Source organism: Dipodomys merriami, unplaced genomic scaffold (genome assembly GCF_024711535.1).
Source record: "Dipodomys merriami isolate MVZ:Mamm:240054 unplaced genomic scaffold, mDipMer1.0.p SCAF_34, whole genome shotgun sequence".
NCBI lineage: Eukaryota > Metazoa > Chordata > Mammalia > Rodentia > Heteromyidae > Dipodomys > Dipodomys merriami.
Window position 1 is genome coordinate 13479420 of NW_027204937.1, and position 24025 is coordinate 13503444.

Genomic DNA, 24025 nt, shown 5'->3' on the forward strand with positions numbered 1-24025 from the left:
CTCAGTTCAAACAGTTCAAAGCCAGCCTGGGCAGGAAAGTGCAAGAGACTCTTTTTTTTTATTATTATGTGGTGCTGGGGAATTGAACCCAGGGCCTCATGCATGCCAGGCAAGCGCTCTACCACTGAGCCACCTTCCCAGCCCAGAGACTCTTATCTCTAGGTAATCACCAAAAAACCAGAAGTGACTCTGTGGCTCAAGTGGTAGAGTGCTTGCCTTGAGCAAAAGAAGCTCAGGGACAGTGCCCAAGCCCAGAGTTCAAAGTCCCAGGACCAGCAAAAAATGAAATAAAGGGTGGAGATGAAGCTCAGTGGTTGAGTGCTTGCAAGAGACTGGTATAACCAACCATGTCACTACTTTGCCAAGTCCCTTCAAAGGCTTCCACTGCCTTCATAATGAAGTCCAAGCCTTTCGTACAAGCTATATATATAAGCCCTTTAGCATCAGGGTCCTGCTGATCTGTCCAGACCTGGGATCTTCCTTTAATATCTCTTCAAAATTTTTGTTTGGACAACAGTGCATCCCTCGTTTATCCTAAAAGTGCCATGTCCTTTAAACCTCAGTATCCAGAACAGTCCAGGAAGAAGACATGCTTAAGCACTTCGCCATAGTCGCATATCACAAGTGCTACAAATTCTTCCTTTCTGCTCTGCAATTCCCAGAATGCCAATGTGTTGAGATATTTTGTGTGGTTCCTCAATAGCAAAAGTAGCACCTCCCACTTACTCAGCTCCAACCACTTAATCATCAAAGACAGCCCTTCTCTCCCAATTTAGGGATGAAAAAACTGAGGCCCAGTGAGGCTGACTTTCACAAGGAAATCAACTCACACCCAGAAGGGTCAGGATTGACCTCAAGTCTACTTAGAGCTTACTACATGGATCTGCTTTTTTAGGTCCATGATTGTAGCATAGGAGCTGGAACATTTACTGAATAAAAAAGCAAAGATTCCTGAATTACCCTCAGCATCTGCAATAAAGGGAGGAGGAGGAGGCTTAGTAGCTCTAGCTGGGAGGACACAGAAAGGCCTATTTGCGCCAGATGGTGTGATCACTGCCTGCCCTAGAAGAACAGCTAGATTGTCAGGTAGAGATTAAGAGGTGCTAGTGTAGGGGGCCTCTTGCCATCCCAACCCAAGGGAGCCAGTATGCACATGCAGTTCTTCCCTGGCCAGGGCTAGCCCCTACCTGTATAATCTCCTTAAGCTCTTCCATAGCTCTCTCCTCCAGCTCCCTGATCTGTGTCATGGCTTCATTAAAGCTGGACATCTGGGAAGACAGTTCATCCTCTTCCTTGGAGAACTGAGGTGCCAAAAATAGAGAACAATATAGACTACATGGCCTGGGGTTCCTACCTCAGAGGCCACATTTTCACTTTCCCTCCCTTCCTTGTAGCCCTCTTACACTGCTTGAGATCAGAGCCCTATTACAGTTGGTTTCCATCTCTTCTGTTTCCATTTGAATTGGCTGCTCTCCACTGGGCCCGGTGTGGGGGCTGAGCTCCTTGACTCTGAGGAAATAAGGAAGTCTTGATCTCACAGCAGCTCCCTTGGCACTCAGCATGGAGTACAGAGACACACAGGTTATAAGGCTTGAGATCCAAGGTTGATGAGCAGTAGTTTTGCCATTGGGCAAGAGAAAATAAACTGGACAAAACCCTCAAACAATGCTAAAGGGAGCTGGGAAAGGTCTAGCACCACAGCTGAACTTTCATGACTTACAGTCACTGAATCATAGGGAGTATACAGCAGGCACTGGGTATCCCAGCCTCCCCCATCCATTCCCCATCCCATTAGGCTGGAGGTACTAGTACCTGTCTGCATATCGTAGTGTGTTTAAAGTATATTCACAGGAGCTTATGCCTGGTGAGATCATAGCAATCTGAAAAGAGGCAAAAGATAGAAGTTGCATATCACAGGTAGAGACGCTAGTCAGTCTGCTCCTGGAGTTGCTGCAGGGAGGAACCTGATGACATTCAATTGGTAAGGTGGAGGGAGTCATTAGGCACCCATGCTATGCCAGGCAACTTGCCTAATATGAAATGCATATTTTAAAAAACAAATTTTTAACAAAAACACTTTTTTTCTTTTTTGGTGCCAGTCCTGGGGCTTGAACTCAGGGATGTGGTGCTGCCCCAGAGCTTCTTTTGCTAAAAGCTAGCGCTCGACTACTTGAATCATAGTTCTACTTCCGGCGTTTTGGTAGTTCATTGGAGATAGTCTCACAGACTTTCCTGCCTGGGCTGGCTCAGCCCAGATCTCAGCCTCCTGGGTAGGTACTGTATTCAAGGTGTGAACCACTGGGGCCCAACAGAAAAAAAAAAAAAACAAAGGTTTTTTTTTGTTTGTTTGTTTGTTGGTTGGTCATGGGGCTTGAATTCTGGGCCTGAGCGCTGTCCCTCAGCTCTTCAGCTCAAGGCTAGTGCTCTACCAGTTGAGCTACAGTGCCACTTCCGGTTTTCTGAGTGGTTTATTGGAGAGAAGAGTTTCACGGACTTTCATGCCCGGGCTGGCTTTGAACCGTGATCCTCAGATCTCAGCTTCCTGAGTAGCTAGGAATACAGGTGTGAGCCACCAGCACCCGGCCAAAGTTTTTTTTTAAAAAGCCAGAATTTTACTATGTTGCCTACACTGGTCTCAAACTCCTGGGCTGAAGTGATCTTCCTGCTTCACTCTCCCTGGTAGCTGTGACTATAGATGAGATATTCTTATGTCCAATGAACTAGCAAAAAGCCAAAACTGGAAGTGTGGCTTCAGTGGAAGATCTCTGGCCTTATATGAAAAAGCCAAGTAAGAGTGCAAGACCCTGAATTCAAGCCCCAATGCTGGCACTAAAAAAAAAAAAAAGGGGGGGGACGGGGCTGGGAAGGTGGCTCAGTGGTAGAGTGCTTGCCTTGCATGCATGAGGCCTTGGGTTTGATTCTTCAGCACCACATAAGCAGAAAAAGCCAGAAGTGGCACTGTACCTCATATGGTAGAGTACTAGCCTTGAGCTGAAGAGCTGAGGGACAGTGCCCAGGCCCAGAATTCAGGCCTTATGACCCGTGCGCATAAAACAAAACAAAACAAAACACTGCAGGCTTGTAGCTTGTGCTCCAGCCTATATACTAGGCTGGGAACCAATGAATCTGAAGGAAGCCTTGGAAGAGATAAGGATTTTCCTTGTTTGCATCCCCTCAGGTTTATCTTCAAGTTTTGCAAGTCCCTTTTTTTTTTGGGGGGGGGGCCGGTTGTGGGGCCTGAACTCTGGGCCTGGGCCCTGTCCCTCAGCTCTTCAGCTCAAGCTCTACCACTTGAGCCACAGCACCACTTCCAGCTTTTTTCATTTTGCTTAGGTGGTGCTGAGGAATCGAACCCAGGGCCTCTCAGGCATGCAAGGCAAGCACTCTACCACTGAGCCATCTTCCCAGCCCCTTGCAAGTCCCTTTTTAACCAGATAAGGGACTCTCCACCAGCCAGCCAAGAGATGTGCCTACACCTGGTAAAAGAGCAGGTTCTTTTTTTTTCCTTTGGTTTGTTGTGGGGCCTGAACTCTGGGCCTGGGCACTGTCCCTTGGCTCTTCAGCTTATGGCTAGCACTCTACCACTTGAGCTACAGTGCCACTTCTGGCTTTTTCTGCTTATGTGGTGCTGAGGAATCAAACCCAGGGCTTCATGCATGTAAAGCAAGCATTTTACCACTGAGACTCCTTCCTAGCCCCAGCTTTTTTTTTTTTTGCTCAAGGCTAGGACTCTACCACACAGATCCACTTCTGGTTTTCTGGTACTTAATTAGAGATAAGAATCTCAAGGGTTTTCCTGGCCCAGAGTGGTTTCCAATCATAATCATATCTCAGTCTCCAGAGTAGTTAGGATTATAGGCATGAGCCACCAGTGCCTGGCAAGGGGCAGGTTCTTTCCTCCTTGCTTGGGGGTGAGGGGTGGGGGAGGTGGTAATGTGGAAGCAGCAGCAGTAAAGGAGGGTGCAAGTCCAGTCAAGAGCCTGGAAATGGAGGCAGCCAGGAATGAGCCTGCTATCCAGGGACAGAACTAAATGTCTCCTCTGTACCAAAGTAACTCTACTCACCATGCAAGTCCTTGAGTTCTCCCCAATAAAGGAGTCTCTCAGCACCTGTGTCAGTTTACTCTCTCGGAATGGGGTGTGAGCTTTGTTCTGTCCTAGGGCCCTGATACACTCCTGTGAAGCAGCAGGAACAATTAAAGACCCATCTTTCCCTCCCTTCCCTCCAGGCCCTACCACTAGCTGGCCTCTGTTACCTTCAGGGCCAGAAGACTTTTGTTGATTTCTGCACCCTCCATTCGGGTTTGCCGGTCAGCACTGGAAGTATCTGCCCCTCGTTCGTTTCCTGCCAGATCTACCAAAGAAAACTTGCCATATAGTTTCCCTTTGACTCGAAGAAGTATCTGGAAGCAGGCATGGGAGCGGGAAGAGTTGGAGTTGGCAAATGTTTGCCCAGAGGTCCTGTGGCAAAGGTGATGAGGGAGGCAAAGAAAGGTTATTATGACCTTCTGGGATCCAGTCCCCAAGACCCTCCAGTGTTTAGGTCAGATCAGGATTCTAATAAGTGTGTGTCTTCCTTTCTCAGACTTTCATTCTGGACAACAGCCATCTCCAACTTTGGACATAATAATTTTCTACGTTGCCAAATCAGTAGGCTTTAGGTAGATCTGCGGAAGGATAAGCTATGTCTGCTCCAGGGCACATATAAACTACATGAGAGCATTGGAGGGGCCTGAGGAGGGTAGCCCCTCCCTGACCCTCCATAATACCACATCAGTACTTCCTTACTTCTGTGTTCTATCCCAGAACACATCCAGCCAGGAAGCTCCTGAATTTCACAAGGGAAGGACCAGGACAGTCTTATAGATGTGGAGAAGCATGCCTGTGAATAAAACCTGCCTTGGTTAGAGTCGGACTACTTTGACTTGAGTCTGAGAAACCTTTGGCCTTAGGTTCTGTCCTACGCTAAGCCCTTAAAGCAGAGACCCTCACAGCCTTTACCAAGCTGGCAACAAGTAGCATTATGTGGAAATAAATGGCATGAGTTAGGCTAAAACCAGTCATTAGAAGATAGCCCCTTTTTTATTAAAATTCTGACCTGCAGGCGCTACCCAAGTTGATCATCTTGATGACATCATCAGCAGAGTTAACCAGGTACTCCTGCAGCCCCACCACCTGCACCTGTTGCTTGCCGTCCTCCAGCACACGTAACTTGGCCTTTTTGTTGAGCAGATCAAACAGCTGTGCAAGGCAGACAGAATAAACCTAAGGGCACAGGTGCTAGGTACCCTGTCCAGCTCTTCCAATCTCCAGATATCAGACTAGTAGAGGGTGTTGTACTTGGAATCTGAACTAGTTTACCTCAGTTCAATGTGGCTCTGCTACTTTACTAGTTGCAAGAGCTGAGCAAGTTACTGAACCACTCTAATCTGTTTTTATTTGTAAAGTCAAGATAAATTATGTGCTTAGATAGCAGGGCGCCGGTGGCTCATGCCTGTATCCTAGCTACTCAGGAGGCTGAGATCTGAGGATCATGGTTCAAGGCCAGCCCTGGCAGGAAAGTGAGACTCTTATCTCCAATAAACCGCTAGAAAACCAGAAGTGGCGCTGTGGCTCAAGCAGTAGAGCACTTGCCTTGAGCTGAAGAGCTGAGGGACAGTGGCCAGGGCCAGAGTTCAAACCCCACAACCCCCCCCAAAAAAAAAAAAATGTGCTTAGAATAGTGCTTAGCAGTGGAAACTGGTGGCTCATACTTGTACTCCTAACTACTCAGAAGGCTGAGATCTGAGGATTATATGTTTCAAAGCCAGCTCAAGCAGATAAATCTGTGAGATTCTTTTTTTCTTTTTGGTTGGTTGTGGGGCCTGAACTCGGGGCCTGAACTCTGGGCCTGGGCGCTGTTCCTCAGCTCTTCAGCTCAAGGCTAGTGCTTTACCACTTGAGCCACAGCACCACTTCTGGCCTTTTCTGTTTATGTGGTGCTGAAGAATTGAACCCAGGGCCTTATGCATGCAAGGCAAGCCTTCTACCCCGGAGCCACCTTCCCAGCCCCAAATCTGGGAGATTCTTATTCCCAGTTAACCAGCAAGAAGCTGGAAATAGACATGTGGCTCAAGTGGTAGTGTGTGCCAGCTTGAGCAAAATAAGCCAAGTGAGAAAGTGTGGCTCTGGATTCAAGCCCCAATACCAGCACCAAAAAAAAAAAAAAAAAAAAAAAAAAAAAAAAAAAAGCACAAGGCCCCGAGTTTAAATCCAGTACTAACACACACACACACACACACACACACACACACACACACACACACACACACACACACACACACACACACACACACACACAGAGTACTTAGTACATACTAGGAGTAAATATTAGCTACTTTTATAATCTGTTTTCTAAGGAAGGCAACCCTATAAAAGTGTATAGAGACTACAGAGAAATCAAAAGTATTCACATGCCAGGCGCTGGTGGCTCATGCCTATAATCCTAGCTACTCAGAGGAGATCTGAGGATCATGGCTCAAAGCCAGCCTGAGCAGGAATGTTTTTGAGACTCTTATCTCCAATTAACCACCAGAAAACAGGAAGTGGCACTGTGGCACAAAGTGGTAGAGTGCTAGCCTTGAGCAATAAGAGCTCAGGGATGGTGCCCAGGTCCTTAGTTTGAACAAAAAGAAAAATAAGGAAGCAAAAAAAAGTCTCATGGACTTTCCTGCCCAGACTGGCTTTGAACAATGATCCTCAGATCTTAGCCTCTAAGTAGATGCCAGTTCTTATTCAACTTTGGTGCCATTTCATCATCAGATTTTCACCTCCCTATACATGCCTGGGACGAATAGCTCAAAGGTCTAACCTATAGCTAGTAAGTTATTTGTTTTCTGTAACTTGTAGCCAACTTTAAGGTATTGGAAAGTCAGGAGCTCCCTCAGCATAGACAGGGGCTCCCTGACTACTACCTTCCCATTGTAGATCTCAAAGAAGGTCACATAGACTTCCAGGTCCAGGTTCCGGTAACGGGACTGTTTCTTCAGGAGGAAGACATCCTGGGCTGAGGAAGAGAGCCTGGATAAGTAACAACTTACCTTTCTTCACCCAATCCCAATGAGACAAAACATATTACTCACAGGCCATTGCATAGATCCCTTTGGATGCATTCTGAGCTTTACCAGACAGGTCTCCACCCATAGTCTGCAAAAGGAAAAGTAGACAACTATGGTTAAACTTGGTCTAAGCCAGGTCTACTGGCTATATTGCTAGAGTGGGCCATACCAAAGCCAGGAGACTAAAGCTGCTGAGGCCTCTCTGTGTCTGGTATAGTGAGTGTCTGGTGATGGGGCATCTGCACTGAGAGGACTTTTTGCAAGACATTCTCTTCCTTTTCAGGAGTCCAATATTACACTATAGGAAAGTTATCTCTCTGCAGACTTGAATACTCACATGTGTCTTGCCACTTCCTGTCTGCCCATATGCAAAACAAGTTGCTTTTCCTCCTTCAAAAATCGTCTGTACTAGTGGCCTTGCTGTAAATCTAGGAGAAAGGATAGAAGGGGTGGGGAGGGAGTGGCATTTGTACAACCAATAATTCTTGGGTTCTAAGAGGCACTGGAAATGTTAGGATGCTCTGCAATACTATCTCCCCACCATCACCAGGGTTGATTTGGTTGACCTGGCTGGTTAGGTGGGTACTCCTTCCCTCAAAGTTCCATATGCATCCCTCCCAAAGCTACATGTGTGGTGGAAGATCATTTTCTCTGGTAGAAACTATTCTTTGGTCAAGAGTTTATTAGTAGCCATGTTCCCCTGCTAGAACCTCCAAAGAGCTCTCCAGGCAAATGGAAATGTTCTATCACTATTGGATTCGAATGTTCCAGGAACCCCTCAAACAGATATTAAGCAAATTTGTAAGTCCATTACTCTTATTTTTCAATTTTTATTTTGCTAGTGATGGAATGGGGCATCACACTGGCTAGCAAGTACTCTACCACTAAGCTACTCCCAGGCTTCAAAATCTTTATATGTAACATGGCATAGGACACATTCCCCATTTTTGCATAATTTCTAGGTTATTAGTAATAGTTAAGTGCAAGATAGTTGTTATGCTGCATTGTAAAATGTCTGCACATGCTCAGTACAGAACCAGTCTTTTTGAGATCTGTGGATGGCTAAATACACAGCTATGTAATCCAAGAATATAGAGGGCCTGAGATCCCCAATACCTTCTAGGTATACTACTCCTTTGCTGCCTCAGTAGTCCATCCTCTTCTTGACCCACTAACAAATCCAAAATACTACTGGCTTATTGTCGGGGAGAGGGTGAGGGATAGTAACCTACCAGGAGCAGGCTGATGGCGTACATTCTAAACTGCCCAGCCTATCTTCTGACACTGGAGATAAAAGTGAAAACCTGAGCTTGGCAGACAGCCTCCAGCAGCATCCAAGGGAAATCAGATCTAAAATATTTTATGCTCTGTGGGCTAAATAAGGGTTTCTGTCACATTTTTCTGTTTGAGACAGGGTCTCAATAAGGAGCCCTGGCTGGGTCTTGAACGCTCTCTATGCTCCTATCTTGGCCTTCTGTGTCTGTGTGTTAGGATTATAGGGGAGAGAGAGAGAGAGAGAGAGAGAGAGAGAGAGAGAGAGAGAGAGAGAGAGAGAGAGAGAGAGAGAGAGCATGCACTGGTACTAGGCCTTGAATTTAGGGCCTCACATTTTCACTGAGCTTTTTGCTCATAAATAGCAATTACCACTTGAGTCATGCCTCCAAGGCTAGCTTTTTGATTTTTTTTTTTTTTTTGGGTAGGTCATAGAGCCTGAACTCTGGGCCTGGGCGCTGTCCCTCAGCTCTTCAGCTCAAGGCTAGTGCTCTACCACTTGAGCCATAGCGCTACTTCTGGTTTTTTCTGCTTATGTGGTGCTGAGGAATCAAACCCAGGGCCTCATGCATGTGAGGCAAGCATTCTACCATTGAGCCACCTTCCCAGCCCTAGCTTTCTGATTTCTGCAGGTTAATTATAGATGAGAGTCTCTCAGACTTTTCTTCCCAGCTGGCTTCAAACCACAATCCTTGGACCTCAGCCTCCTGAGTAGGTCGGAATACAAATATGAGCCATTGGACCACAAATTTAAAAAAAAAAGTGTGAAAAGAAAGAACTTGAAGCCAGGAAGGTGGCCCACACCTGTAATTCCAACACTTGGAAGGCAGGATGGAAAGCTGAATGGCAGTTTGGGCTAAACTGCCAGTTCAAGGGCCTTTTGAGCAAGAATCTGTCTCAAAAACCATAGGCTTGGTAGCTATGTGAATATGATCATGTAAATATGATCGCATAATATTTTGAAATGAACTCTAAGAAATGGAAACAAGAGGGTTCGTTTTTTCTTTGTTGCTGTTTTTGTTTTCTGTACTTTTGCTTGTAAGTTTATCTGTTTGGGGAGGGTAAGGTGGAACACAGAAAGGGTAGGAAAAAGGGTGAATGCAGCAGTGGCAGGCTGGGAAGGTGGCTCAGTGGTAGAGTGCTTGCCTTACATGCCTGAGGCTCTGGGTTCGATTCCTCAGTACCCTATAAACAGAAAAGGCTGGCACTGTGGCTAGAGCGCTAGCCCAGCGCCCAGGCCGAGTTCAGGACCATGACTAACACACACACACAAACAACAATGACAACAAACAAATGCAGCATTGATACTCACTAGATATGTTGAAAATGTACTACATAACTTGTGGGTAGAAATAGGAGGGAAAAAACTGGGAGAGAGAAGGGAAGGGGATACACTTCAAAAAGAAATGTACTTATTGCCTGATTTGTGTAACTGTAACCCCTCTGTATATTACCTTTACTAAGATTATATATATTACAATTACATAACTATATATAAAATATATTAAAATTATATAATTATATATATAAAATATTAAAAATAGCTAGAAGCCAGGTGCTGGTGGGTCATACCTATAATCCTAGCTATTTGGGAAGTTAAGAATGAGATTATCATTTGATGCCATCCTGGGCAGAAAATTAGTGGGATTAGACCAGGTGGCTCCCTAAAGCCACTAGGAGAAGCAACATCCTATCCTAAATAAAACCAGTGAAAAGCAGGGCAGAAAGTTTGGTTCTGTGGTATTAATAACAGCCAGCAAGCACCTGAATTCAAATTCAGTACAATCAATCAATCAGTAAATCAATCAAATAGGAGACAGACTAACCTGTAGACAACTTCATTGGTCGCTGTTTCATCAAATGCAAAGTCAAAACAGAATGCCTGGTTCTCTAGATACTTTGTTAAGTCCACTTTTAATTTGGGTTCATGCACCAAGAGGAGGCACTTGCTAGGAACAGAAATCACATCGATTTCTTTCTTGGCCAGTTCTGCAGAGGGAGAGAACTTCAGGGGGGTGCTCCCTGGATACAGGGGACCTTCAGTCAGTCTGAAGCCTCTTTTTGACTGACTGAATGGCTTACCTTGCTTATTTAAAGGGCGTTTCCTAACACAGACACAGATCCTGTGTTCTTCGATCTGTAAGAGGGTAAGAGGAGAAATCGAAAGGAGAAAAGTCAGAGCAGTATCAAAAAGTTGTTCAGGGGCTGGTAGAGTGTTTGCCTTACATGCATGAGGCCCTGGGTTCAACTCCTCAGCACCACATAAGCACAAAGATCTGAAAATGGTGCTATGGGTCAAGTGGTAGAGCGCTAGCCTTGAGCTGAAGTGCTCAGGGACAGCGCCCAGGCCAGAATTCAGACCCCGTGACAAACAAACAAAAACAGAAACAAAAAGTTTGTTCAAACCTCCCTGCCCTGCCCAGTCAATACACAAAATCTTAGTGATCCTGTTAGTCACACTAGAGCATAGGAAGTTGTATTGTATATTCCCCAATTTCCTTACTCTGCTGCCCATAAGAGTTTCCAGCACTATTTTTATAATTTTTTTTTGGTGTCTGGGGGGAGGGGAGAGGCAGTCCTGTGGCTTGAACTCAGGGCCTAAGCATTGTCCGAGTTTCTTTTGCTCAAGGCTAGCACTCTACCATTTGAGCCACAGAGCCACTTTTGGCTTTTTCTGTTTATGTGGTACTGAGTAATCAAACACAGGGCTTCATGCATGCTAGGCAAGCACTCTACCACTAAGCCACATTCCGGCCCTATTTTTGTAATTATTAGCAGCAATCTAGCCAACCTATACTAGAGAGGATAGGATTCAGTTTGTAAAGATCAGACTCACTCTCCTGAATTTCACTAGCTGCATCCCACCAGAGTTTTAAAAAAAGTGGCCAGAGCCAGGTGCTGGTGGCTCATGCTTGTAAGCCTAGCTACTTAGGAGGCTGAGATCTGTGGATCGCGGTTCATAGCTAGCCTGGGCAGGAAAAGTCCGTGAGACTCTTATCTCCAATAAATCACTCAGAAAACCAGAAGTGGTACTGTGGCTCAAGTGGTAAAATGCTAGCCTTAAGCTGAAGAGCACAGGGACAGCGCCCAGGCCCAGAGTTCAAGCCAGGCATGTAATCAGCACAGAGTAGACAGGTTAGAGCGCCAGTGTGAAGCCAGCCTGGGCATCTCAAAAAAGGGAGATGAAAAGTGGGCTACGGGCATAATTCAAGTAGGAAAACCCTTGCCAAGCCTTCTCAAGACCCTGGGTTCAATTGCCATACTACAAAAAAGGGGGGACTGCTGGGCACCGGCGGCTCATGCCTGTAATCCTAGCTACTCAGGAGGCTGAGATCTGAGGATCTCAATTCAAAGCAGGAAAGACCATGAAAATGCTATCTCCAATAAACCACCAGAAAACCGGAAGTGACGCTGTAGCTCAAGGTAGAGTGCTAACTTTGAGCTAAAGAGCTGAGGGACATGGGGCTGGGAAGTTGACTCAGTGGTAGAGCTCTTGCCTTGCATGCATGAGGCCCTGGGTTCAATTCCTCAGCACCACATAAGCAAAAAAAAAAAAGCCGGAAGTGGTGCTGTGGCTCAAGTGATAGAGCGCTGCTTTGAGCTGAAGAGCTTAAGGACAGCGCCCAGGCCTAGAGTTCAGACCCCACGACCAGACCCCCCCCCAAAAAAAAAAAAAAAAAAAAAAAGAGCTGAGGGACAGCGCTCACGCCCAGAGTTCAAGCTCTACAATAACAAAAAAAAAAAGGGGGCAGAGCGGGGATGATACATAAGAAAGGTAGGAATATGATTCAGTAGTAGATTTGGTGCTCAACATACATGAGGTCCAGGATTTAATCTCCAGCAAAGCTGTGTGCTGACAGCTAACACTTGTAATCTTAGCTACTCAGGAGGCTGAGATAAGGAGGATCAAAGTTCAAAGCCAGACTAGGCAGAGAAGTCTGAGAGATTCTATCTCCAAATAACCAGCAAAAAGCTGGACTGGAGGTATAAAGTAGGTGGTAGAATACCAGCTGTGAGCAAGAAAGCTGAGAGTATGAGACCTGAGTTCAAGCAAAAAGAGCTCAGGGGTAGTACCCAGGTCCTGGGTTCAAGCCCCACAATATAAACAAACAACAAAACCCAATGGACTAAGCTGAGTGCTGATGGCTTAGAAGGCTGAGATCTAAAGACCGTGGCAAGAAGGTCCAAGCCAGCCTGGGCAAGAAAGTCCATGAGACTCTTATCTCCAATTAACTTCCAGAAAAATGGAAGAGATGCTGTGGCTCAAGTGGTAGAGTGTTCTCCTTGAACTGAAGAGCTCAAGGACAGCACCCAGGCCCAGAGTTCAAACCCTACGGCCAACAAAATAAATAAATAAAATTGAACAAACAATGGACTGGAGCTGGGAATGTGGCTTAGTGGTAGAGTGCTTAAAGCCATGGGCTTGGTTCCTTAGTACCACATAAAAAAAGCCAGAAGTGGCACTATGGCTCAAAAGAAGCCCAGGAACAAACCGGGTGCTGGTGGCTCACGCCTGTAATCCTAGCTATTCAGGAGGCTGAGATCTGAGGATGGTTCAAAGCCAGCCCGGGCAGGAAAGGGCAGGAAAGTCCGTGAGACTCTTACCTCCAATAAACCACTAGAAAACTAGAGGTGGTGCTGTGGCTCAAGCAGTAAAGCACTTGCCTTGAGCTGAAGAATGCAGGGACAGCGCCCAAGCCCAGAGTTCAAGCCCCACGACAGACCAAAAAAAAAAAAAAAGAAAGGAAAAAAAAAAAAAAAAAAAAAGCCCAGGAACAGTACAGGGCCCTGAGTTCAAGCCCAGGACTGGCAAAAACAACACAACAACAACAAAAAACCCAATGGACTTTCAAAGCTTAAGTGTATATATTTATTTTTTTTTTTTTGGGGGGGGTCTGGTCATAGAGCTTGAACTCTGGGCCTGGGCGCTGTCCCTCAGCACTTCAGCTCAAGGCTAGCGCTCTACCACTTGAGCCACAGGGCCACTTCTGGCTTTTTTTCTTTTTGCTTATGTGGTGCTGGGGAATCGAACCCAGGGCCTCATGCATGCAAGGCAAGCGCTCTACCACTGAGCCACCTTCCTTGTATTCTATGCCAGAACTGGGGCTTAGAACTCAGGGCCCAATTGTTCTACCACTTAAGCCACACTTCCAGTTCTGGCTTTTTTCTGGTTAACTGAAGATAAGCATCTTGGGGATTTGCCCCAACTGGCTTTGAATTACAAACCCCATATCTCAACCTCTTGAGTAGACAATCCTGTGTATACTTTCAGTCTTGTAAAGGTAAGTTTTCTGTCTCTCAATGTACTTACAGGATCAGTCATAGTAAGTGGATGACATTCCAGAGTAGCTCGATATTCCTTAATCATCCGGGAAAATTCCCAGTTTGGAAAACTGTTGTCATACTCCTATTTGAGAAAAGAGCAAATTGTTAAGATATAAGCACTCTCGGACTCAGCACTAAGAGGCAGCAATGACAGCTCTTTGGTACAACTTCACAGTTAAAGTCTTCATCCTGACTCTAGGGTATAAAAGTCTTGGGGTACAGATCGGCAAGGGAGCCTAGGCATGTATCATAACCAGCTAAGAAGTAGGACAAGCTCATCATTCCACACTTATCTCAGGAGGCACAGCAGTACACTGTACCTCTCCAGAGCAATGAACCCATCTAAGGAGTCTTCACTACAGTCACTCCCATCCTGCAGTAGGGAAAGCAAATGTCTGCCCAGCGCTGGGTTAGTATGTGATGGGCTTCCTCATTGATTGGCATCAAGAGCTGTTAATCTGAGGGCCTTTCAGACAATTTCTGAATCATGTATTTACTTTATGAACAAATCTGATAAGAAATCAATTAAATTTCCTGGATAGCAAAAGTGGCATCTCAGAAATGCTAGGGCCCAGCCAGGCGCTGGAGGCTCACGCCTGTAATCCTAGCTACTCAGGAGGCTGAGATCTGAGGATCGCGGTTCAAAGCCAGCCCGGGCAGCAGAGACCCTGAGACTCCTATCTCCAGTAAACCACAAGAAAACCGGAAGTGGCGCTGTAGCTCAAGTGGTAGAGCGCTCGCCTTGAGCTGAGGGACAGCGCCCAGGCCCAGAGTTCAAGCCCCATGACCGACAAAAAAAAAAAAAAAAAAAAGAAATGCTAGGGCCCAGTGAATTTCTGTTGCCCATGGTGCTTTAGTTCAGGAGGACCATATAGGCCAGTTCCAAAACCCTTGCCCAAATCTCCCATGAAAGGTACCTGGGCTCGCTTTATTCTTATTTCAGAGTTTTGGGCCCTCTTCTCTTCCCGCTTGGTCTTCATTTTTTCAATTTCTTTCACAATACATGATTTCCTCCGAACTGGTGGGGGGGAAGGAAATCAGTCTTTTACTTTCCTAAGTCAGCCTGCTGTTCTCCAGCTGTTTTGCTGTTTGGCCTTTCTCATGAACAGGTCTTAAATCTTTGGCCTGAAATCACTATGCACAGCAAACAATACATGTGACTCTTGGATCAGTAAGTGAACCGAGTAATGACTTGGCTAGTGTAAGGTGAAAACAGTGACAACAGTACTCTTGTTCTGACCCAAACTCTCTTTATGCCTCCGTAGCTATTTTCTTAACCATCCAAAAGATGAGGCAGCCCTGTTTGGTTTTCAGAGTTAGTGTGATAACACCAGATTCCTCTCAAATCAGGGGGCTTCTGCCCAATCTTGTAACAGTCTATGGTCACATGAAAACACGCCTTCATGATGACAAAATGGATCTTGTACTTAGGTATCCAGATATGCCAGATGTTAACTACCTGCTCTATACCAGGAGCAGAATAGCAGATAGCTCATTGTATGTACCTGAGTTCATAGGGTGTGCAGACGAGCTGCCTCGGATGGCATGGACTCGCTCTTCCACCTCCTCGCTGATCATCGTCAATGGTATTTCAGTTCCTGCAGGGCATGAGGGCCTACCAGAGCCAGCTGTGAGGGAACAAGAGTCACTGAAGAAACAGCAGGCACATCGTAACTGTTCTCATTGGGGCCTTGGCAGGTCATGGGCCAGGAGAAGGCTACTGCCAGCTTAGCAAGGACTCAAACTCTTCCAGCATGAACAGAACTTAGGCTTTTCCCTTCACCTTGGCCCACACCTGACCCCAATCATTTCTGCATTTTTAAAAATTTTTTTATTTTTTTTGGTACCAGTCCTAGGGCTTGAACTCAGGCCCTGGGCACTGTCCTACACTTTTTTTGCTCAAGGCTACCATTTGAACCATTGCTCTACTTCTGACTTTTTGGTGGTTAACTAGAGATAAGAGCCTCATGGAGCTGGGTACCAATGGCTCAGGCTTGTAATCCTAGCTACTCAGGAGGCTAAGATCTGAGGATTGCAAGTTCAAAGCCAGCCCAGGCAGGAAAGTTCCCATGAGATTCTATCTCCAATAAACTATCAGAAAACCAGAAGTGGCACTGTGGCTCAAGCGTAGAGCCCTTGCCTTGAGCTGAAGAACTTAGGGATAGCGCCCAGGCCCAGAGCTCAAGCTCCATGACAAACACACGCACACACACAAAGTCTTATGGACTTTCATGCCCAAGTTGGCTTCAAACTGTAATCCTCAGATCTCAGACTCCTGAGTAACTAGGATTACAAGAAAATATTCTCGGGGCTAGGAAGGTGGCTCAGTGGTAGAGTGCTTGCCTTGCATGCATGAGGCCCTGGGTTCGATTCCTCAGCACCACATAAGCAAAAAGAATAAAAGCCGGAAGTGGCGCTGTGGCTAAACTCGTAGACCACTAGCCTTGAGCTGAAGAGCTGAGGGACAGTGCCCAGGCCCAGAGTTCAGGGCCCACGACCCAACCCCCCCCCCATACACAAAAAAAAAAAAAAGAAAAGAAAAGAAAAGAAAATTCTCCTTTTTGGCAGTAGGAATTAAACTCAAGAGCCTCACATTCTTTTTTTTTTTGTCGGTCGTGAGGCTTGAACTCTGGGCCTAGGCGCTGTCCCTCTGCTCTTCAGCTCAAGGCGAGCACTCTACCACTTGAGCTACAGTGCCACTTCCGGTTTTCTGGTGGTTTATTGGAGATAAGAGTCTCACAGTCTCTCCTGCCCGGGCTGGCTTTGAACCGTGATCCTCAGATCTCAGCCTCCTGAGTAGCTAGGATTACAGGTGTGAGCCACCAGCGCCTGGCTCGAGCCTCACATTCTTGCTTGACTTTCTTGCTTATAGCTTGTGATCTATCATTTGAGTCAGGTCTCCAGTTTAGCATTATATTGGTTATTTTGGATATGAAGTCTTGTGAACTGTTCTGTCTAGATTGGTCTCAAACTGCAATCCTCTAGGTCTCAAACACCTGAGTAGTTAGTATTACAAGTATAACCCACAAGTTGGCTCAAATATTCTAAAGGATGTTTGAATAACTTAGAATGGGCGTTGTTATAAAGGGAAAAGGTCTTTGGAGACTTGACTCTGTAGACTTGACCAAAGCATGGGTTCTCAGGCCAGGGTAGCCCTTTCTACTCCTGTGAAAGTTCCAAACTTGTCCAAAGCCTCAGAAACTCAGATGGTTTCTGAAAGAAGAAGAAAAAAAAAAGCCAGGAATGACAGGGAATCTGGGCAGCAACTAACCACGTTGAATCAACAAAGGGATGCAACTCTAGTGCCTCATTATCTCCCATACAGCATACAGGGTCATCACTTTTTCATTTACCTTCATCATATTAGAGTTGACTTTGGTAATATAAAGTATAATGATTTATATTTTACAAGTACCTGAGTCTACTTTATCTATTAGAACATTTAAAACTTTTAAATTCCACTTTCAAAAATTTTTTTAAAAGGGGAAAAAGGTAATTAGGTGCTGGTAGCTCATATCTATAATCCTAGCTACTCAGGAGGCTGAGATCTGAGGATCCCGGTTAAAAGCCAGGCTGGGCAGGAAAGTCCATAAGACTCTTAATTCGAATTAATCACCAAGAAGCTAGAAGTGAAGCTATGGCTCAAGTGATAAGAGTACTAGCCTTGAGCACAAAAGCTCAGAGACGCCGGGCGCTGGTGGCTCACGCCTGTAATCCTAGCTACTCAGGAGGCTGAGATCTGAGGATCGCGGTTCAAAGCCAGCCCGGGCAGGAGAGACTGTGAGACTCCTATCTCCAATAAACCACAAGAAAACCGGAAGTGGCGCTGTAGCTCAAGTGGTAGAGCGCTTGCCTTGAGCTGAAGAGCTGAGGGACAGCGCCCAGGCCCAGAGTTCAAGTCCCACTACTGACCAAAAAAAAAAAAAAAAAAAAAAAAAAAAAAAAAAAAAAGCTCAGAGACATCTGGGTGCTGGTGGCTCACGCCAGTAATCCTAGCTACTCAGGAGGCTGAAATCTGAGAATCACGTTTTAAAGCCAGCCTGGGCAGGAAATGCTATTAAACTCTCCAATAAACTATCAGAAAACCAGAAGTGGCACTGTAGCTCAAGTGGCAGAGCGCTAGCCTTGAGCTGAAGAGCTGAGGGACAGCACCCAGGCTCTGAGTTCAACCCCCAAGATCAGCACCCCTACTAAAAAAAGGGAGAAAGCTAACTTATGCTATTAGAGATCAGGATAATAGTTTGTAAGTGGGAGGCCCTGAGTTCTTTCACTGCTAAAAGTGAGAAAAAAGAAGTAAAGATTATAGTTAGCCAAAGAAGGTAGGAATGTGAGCATTTCTGAGGGAAATGTTTGGAGTGCTGCTAGTGCTCTGTCCATGTGTTAGGAATACTCTATCCATGAGTGTATTCAGTTAGCAAAAACTCATTGAACTATGAACACAATGATATGTGTATTCTTCTGTATATGTTTCAATTGAGTTTTTGTTTTGTTTTGTTTTTGGGTCCAGTTGTGGGGCCTGAACTCTGGGCCTGGGTGCTGTCCCTTAGCTCTTCAGCTCGAGGCTAGAGCTCTACCACTTGAGCCACAGCGCCACTTCCGCCTTTTTTCTTTTTGCTTATGTGGTGCTGAGGAATCGAACCCAGGGCCTCATGCATGCAAGGCAAGTGCTCTACCACTGAGCCACCTTCCCAGTCCCTCAATTGAGTTTTTTAAAGTATAACTGTAGAAGAGTAACTGTTTTTTAGAAGTACAACACTGTTTCCAGTTCCGGAAACAATGTTGACAGGGTAGGGGGAGAACAGTACTAGCACTAGGGTAGTGGAGGAATCCTAGGATATTCTAGCACAGACACAGATAATGTGTGAGGAACCCTCACCAATGTCTCAAAAAGGGACAGTACATTCACTACTCACTGGAAACTGAAAACTGCTTGCGGGTATTTGTAGACACAGGTACCTCCACTTCCATTTCATTCTCCTGAGTGGTGATACGAAGCTCTGAGATAGTAGACATTCGAGTGGAGCGTCTTCGAAGACCTGAATATTTGAGAACAGCAACCAATCAGTGCTGAAAAATCAGGATGGCACGATGAAGACAAGGCCAACCTCTAACGTCCTGTACAAGGTAGCAGAGGATGAAGTACTGGCATCCCTCAAATATTTGTGTATGTCATGAAAATTCAGGACCTCAGGGCTGGGAAGGTGGCTCAGTGGTAGAGTGCTTGCTTTGCATACATGGGTTCGATTCCTCAGTACCATATAAGCAGAAAAAGCCAGAAGTGGTGCTGGCTCAAAAAGTAGAATGCTAGCCTTGAGCTGAAGAGCTGAGGGACAGTGCCTAGGCCCAGAGTTCAGGCCCCACAACAGACAGACAGACAGACAGACAGACAGAGACACACACACACACACACACAAAATTTAGGACCTCCTTAAGGCAAAGATACCATCCATAAGAAACCTAGTTTGGCATATTTATAAGATTATGTCTTTGTTGCCTTGTATGTCCCTCCCCCATGGTATAACCCCTGCTTTCACCATATATGTTGGTATATGTGGAGGGGAAGGGAAAAAACAAATTGTTAAAACAGGGATACAGGAGGACCCATTGCAACAATGAGATGTACAAGTCGTTATGTTGAAAAATGAACTTTACAACTTTGGAGGGGGGGATCGGAGGGGGGGAGGATATAAAGGGATGGGAAGGAGAATCAAAGCAGGAGGCTACAATGCTTGATAAGAAATGTGCTCATTATCTTACCCATGTAATTGTAACCCCTCTGTACAGTATTTTCACAATAAAAAATATATATATAAATAAACAAATAAACAAGAAACCTAGTTTGGGTGCTGGGAAGGTGGCTCAGTGGTAGAGCGTTTGCCTTGCATGCCTGAGGCCCTGGGTTTGATTCCTCAGCACCACATAAGCAAAAAGAAAAAAGCTGGAAGTGGCACTGTGGCTCAAGTGGTAGAGCGCTAGCCTTGAGCTGAATTGTTGAGGAACAGCGCCCAGGCCGAGTTCAGGCCCCACGACCGGACCAAAACAAAACAACAAAAAAAAAAGAAGAAGCTCGGGACAACACCCAGGCCCTGAGTTCACAAGCTCCAGGACTGGCAAAAAAAAAAAAAAAGTCTCATAGGGACTTTTCTGCCTGGGCTGGCTTTGAACTGTGATCTTCCTGAGTAGCTAGGTTTGTAGGCGTGAGCCACAGATGCCTTGCTAACAATAAAAAACTTCTTTAAAAAAATAAAATAGGGGCTGGGAAGGTGGCTCAGTGGTAGAGTGCTTGCCTTGCATGCAAGAGGCCCTGGGTTCAATTCCTCAGCACCACATAAGCAGAAAAAGCCAGAAGTGGCACTGTGGCTCAAGTGGTAGAGTGCTAGCCTTGAGCTGAAGAGCTGAGGGACAGCACCCAGGCCCAGAGCTCAGGCCCCATGACTGGCAAAAAAATAAATAAATAAATAAATAAAAATAAAAAATAAAATAAAATAGCCGGGCGCTGGTGGCTCACACCTGTAATCCTAGCTACTCAGGAGGCTGAGATCTGAGGATTGCGGTTCAAAGCCAACCCGGGCAGGAGAGACCGTGAGACTCCTTATCTCCAATAAGCCACCAGAAAACTGGAAGTGGCGCTGTAGCTCAAGTGGTAGATCGCTCGCCTTAAGCTGAAGAGCTGAGGGACAGCGCCCAGGCCCAGAGTTCAAGCCTCAGGACTGACAAAATAAATAAATAACTAAATAAAAATAAAAAATAAAAAAATAAAATAGGCTGGGCTGGGAAGGTAGCTCAGTGGTAGAGCACTTGCCTTGCATGCATGAGGCCCTGGGTTCAATTCCTTAGCACCACATAAGCAAAAAGAAAAAAGCCGGAAGTGGCACTGTGGCTCAAGTGGTAGAGCGCTAGCTTTGAGCTGAAGAGCTGAGGGACAGCACCCAGGCCCAGAGTTCAGGCCCCACGACCGGACCCCCTCCCCCCCCAAAAAAAATAAATACATAAAATAAAATAGGAAGCTAAGCAAGAGTTGGAGATCCTGAGTTCAAGCCCTAGTATCACATACACACATGAAAAAGCTTAAGAGAAATGGTTGAGTTACACCGGTGCCCTTATCAATTTTTAGGAATATAAATACTTCCATCTATTAGGAAAAAATTGCCACCTATATTTTAAGTCATAAATGTGGAAACAAAACTTGGTTTTATATAAGCAAGTACAAGTACCAATTTGTACCAAGTATCTGAGTATCATTCATTTTAACCATCCCGACTCACCAGTGGTTTGATGATGTGAAAGTGATGAACATTCATTAGATACTGAATTTTGATCTTTTCCCAGGCTACTAATATGCTGTACAATACTCTTTTAAGACAGTGGGCAGGAACAGCAGGCTGCAGCTCTCACTGAGCCATGAGATCACAAAGATAGGCAACTCATACCCTAAAGTGTACTATGTTGCTTAGCTATGATGTTCCTCAGGTTAGGTATATTAAGTGCAGTTTTGACTTTATAGTTATTTTTAACTTAATGCACATGTCAGGAGATAACCCATTGTTAAATTGAGAAGTATCTATAATCCATTTATTTCACAAGAACAACTATGGTAGTTTTCTTATTTCACAAATAATTTGTCATCTTGCAGGTTTTTTTTCTTTGTTGTATTTTTATTTATTTTTATGCCAGAATTGGGGCTTGAACTCAGGGCCTGGATATTCACCGTCCCTTAACTTTTTCACTCAAGGCTAGAACTCTACCACTTGAACCACATGTCTATTTCTAACTTTTTTCAGTGGGTAATTGGAGATAAGTCTCTTGGACTTTCCTACACAGACTGGTTTGTACCTTGATCGTCAGATCTCAGCCTCCTGAGTAGCTGGGATTAAGATAAACTAGAGTGCTAGCTTTGTGTGGAAAAAACTAAAGAATTATTCTCAGAGATGGGTGCCGGTGGCTCCTGCCTGTAATACTAGCTACTCAGAAGGCTGTGAGATCTGAAGATCAAGGTTCAAAGCCAGCCTGGGCAGGAAAGTCAGTGAGACTTATTTCCAATTAATCACCAGAAAACCCGAAGGGGCGCTTTGGCTCAAAGTAGTAAAGTGCTAGCCTTGAGTGAAAAAGCTCAGGGACAGCACCCAGGCTCTGAGTTCAAGTCCCGTGACTGACAAAAACAAAAACAAAAACAAAAACAATGCTCAGGCCGAGTTCAAGCCCTAGTACTAGCACATGCACACATATACAGACAAAAAGATTCTTGGGAGTTGCCCATGAGGCTCACATGGTAGGGCATTGCTTTACAAGTTCAAGTACTACATTCAAACACCAATACTCCACCTGCCATACTTGGAACACAAAGACAGAGTTCACATACAAGCCACATGCTGAAATTGGAGCAACAAATCTGCTTCAATTTCCACAACTCTGAGCCCTAGTATCATCACATCTAGCACAAATGCAATAACAATTACAGTAAAAACTTTTTACCTTCTTTTGGGGCAGGAATTTTGGAGTTGACTGATTTGCGCTTTTGTTTCTGAAAAACAAAACAAACCACCATATATATTGGCTCTTATTAATTCTATAGGGCCAAGTGCTATGCCGAAGCTCTAGGCAGATTCCAGAAATCAAATCAGCAAAGAACCAGTAAATGCAGTTCTAGATCATTAGCTACAGCCAGATGACTAGTACCTACCTGGATGGTTACATTTTCCTGCAGTGGCAAACTGTCCTTCTGGTGTAAGGGAAGATGTTGTAAGAGATCTGGGTTTATTGCAGCCACATCATCAAAATCAATCTATAAGGAGCAAGTAAGAGTTTCAGTAAACAACTCAGTGTTCAATCTAAATATACCTCTGAATTCAAGGCTACCTTTCCATTCAAATATTACTTTAAATTCTAATAAGTAAATAAGTATAAAACAAATAATTTTTTTTTGGGGGGGTCATGGGGCTTGAACTCTGGGCCTAAGGCGAGCACTCTACTACTTGAGCCACAGTGCCACTTCTAATTTTCTGGTGGTTTTTTTTTTGGAGATAAGAGTCTTAGGGACTTTCCTGCCTGGGCTGGCTCTGAACCTCAGTCCTCAGATCTCAGACTCTTGAGTAGCTAGTATTACAGGGTGTGAGCCACCAACACCCACCAAAACAAATAATCTTTAATAACGGTTTACCATCTAGATGGCTATGAGATTCTGATATCCAAGCCAAAGGTAGTCTGTCAGTGATGAGAGGGAAGTAAAGAGGAAGGAAGACAGGCAGGCAAACAGTCAGGTATTCCTCGATGGATCTAGGCCACTTGACTCTACCAATCGCTAGATGGTGAGATCCTGGTGGGACACAGGATCACTTATTGCTGGCTGACACAAAGGAGGAAACAAGTTCTAAGTGACTGGAGATTGTCAAAACAGAAGGCCCTTCAGGATCTTACGGGCAGGAACAAGTTTCAGAAAGCTGCTACCTAAGTCTATCTACATTTTCTACTGGATCCAGAAATTTCTTCCCCAGTCACAGCTTCCTACTCACACCTGCACCGAGGTCACAATTCTTGGTTTACATCATCAGTCTTGCAATCCTTCAGGAACAACTCAAACTTCACCAGCATAACTTTATAGCAGGTTCAAACACACTAAGCTGTGCTAGAGATGTAGCTCAGTGGTAAAGTGCTTGCCTAGCATGTTTGAGGTCCTGGGTTTGTTTCTTCACAGAGAAAGAAAGCCAGCAAATGAGTCCCATTTTGTTATATTTTGAAATGTGTCAGAGCTGAAGCATTTACTCTAGGATATAAAAATTTATATTTACACCAGGAGCTAGTGGCTCACACCTGTAATCCTAGCTACTCAGCAAGCTGAGATCTGAAGATTGTGGTTCAAAGCAAGCCTGGGCAGGAAAGTCCCCATGAGACTCATCTCCAATAAACCACCAGAAAACCAAAGTGGCACTATGACTCAAGTGGTAGAACACTTGCCTTGACTAAAGATATCAGGGACAGTGTCCAGGCCTAGAATTCAAGCCCCATGACTGACCAAAACAATAAAAAATAAATTTTAAAAATCTATATTTACTTAGTTTTTACAGGCCCTGGCATCCACTCTTCCATCTTCCCCACTCAACATATATTTATTAACTTGCCTGTTCAAACATTAGGCACAAATAAGATAGTAGCATGCAAGGATAAGTTAATCAAAGATAAATTAAGGTACGTATCACCTTAGCCATCAGTGAGTTCAAACTGTAACAGGGAAGAGAAGTCTAGGAAATGGCACTGTGCCTCAAGTGGTAGAACGCTCGCCTTGATCTGAAGAGCTGAGGGACAGCGCCCAGGCCCAGAGTTCAAGCCCCATGACTG

The 24025-nt window shown here is 45.1% G+C and overlaps 1 protein-coding gene across 3 annotated transcripts in view; it reads right to left on the reverse strand.

Annotated features, from left to right (window-relative positions):
* The window catches only part of LOC138803417 (kinesin-like protein KIF2C), a 37461-nt gene that overhangs the window by 1632 nt on the left and 11804 nt on the right, over positions 1-24025 (reverse strand). The window contains exons 1-18 of one of the 3 annotated variants that reach the window (XM_069987385.1): positions 22851-23152; positions 22374-22475; positions 22166-22214; positions 18607-18729; positions 15199-15321; positions 14611-14711; positions 13680-13775; positions 10451-10505; positions 10195-10357; positions 7434-7524; positions 7121-7184; positions 6953-7044; positions 5098-5240; positions 4256-4460; positions 4065-4175; positions 1813-1880; positions 1404-1509; positions 1188-1301 (exon numbers count right to left, since the gene is read on the reverse strand). In XM_069987385.1, coding sequence (XP_069843486.1) covers positions 1188-1301; positions 1404-1509; positions 1813-1880; positions 4065-4175; positions 4256-4460; positions 5098-5240; positions 6953-7044; positions 7121-7184; positions 7434-7524; positions 10195-10357; positions 10451-10505; positions 13680-13775; positions 14611-14711; positions 15199-15321; positions 18607-18729; positions 22166-22214; positions 22374-22475; positions 22851-22853 — 1809 coding nt within the window. In that variant the 5' untranslated portion in view covers positions 22854-23152. Of the gene's footprint in view, positions 1-1187; positions 1302-1403; positions 1510-1812; positions 1881-4064; positions 4176-4255; positions 4461-5097; positions 5241-6952; positions 7045-7120; positions 7185-7433; positions 7525-10194; positions 10358-10450; positions 10506-13679; positions 13776-14610; positions 14712-15198; positions 15322-18606; positions 18730-20958; positions 21035-22165; positions 22215-22373; positions 22476-22850; positions 23153-24025 lie in introns of those variants that run through there. The other 2 variants (XM_069987384.1, XM_069987386.1) reach the window with 2 other exon arrangements.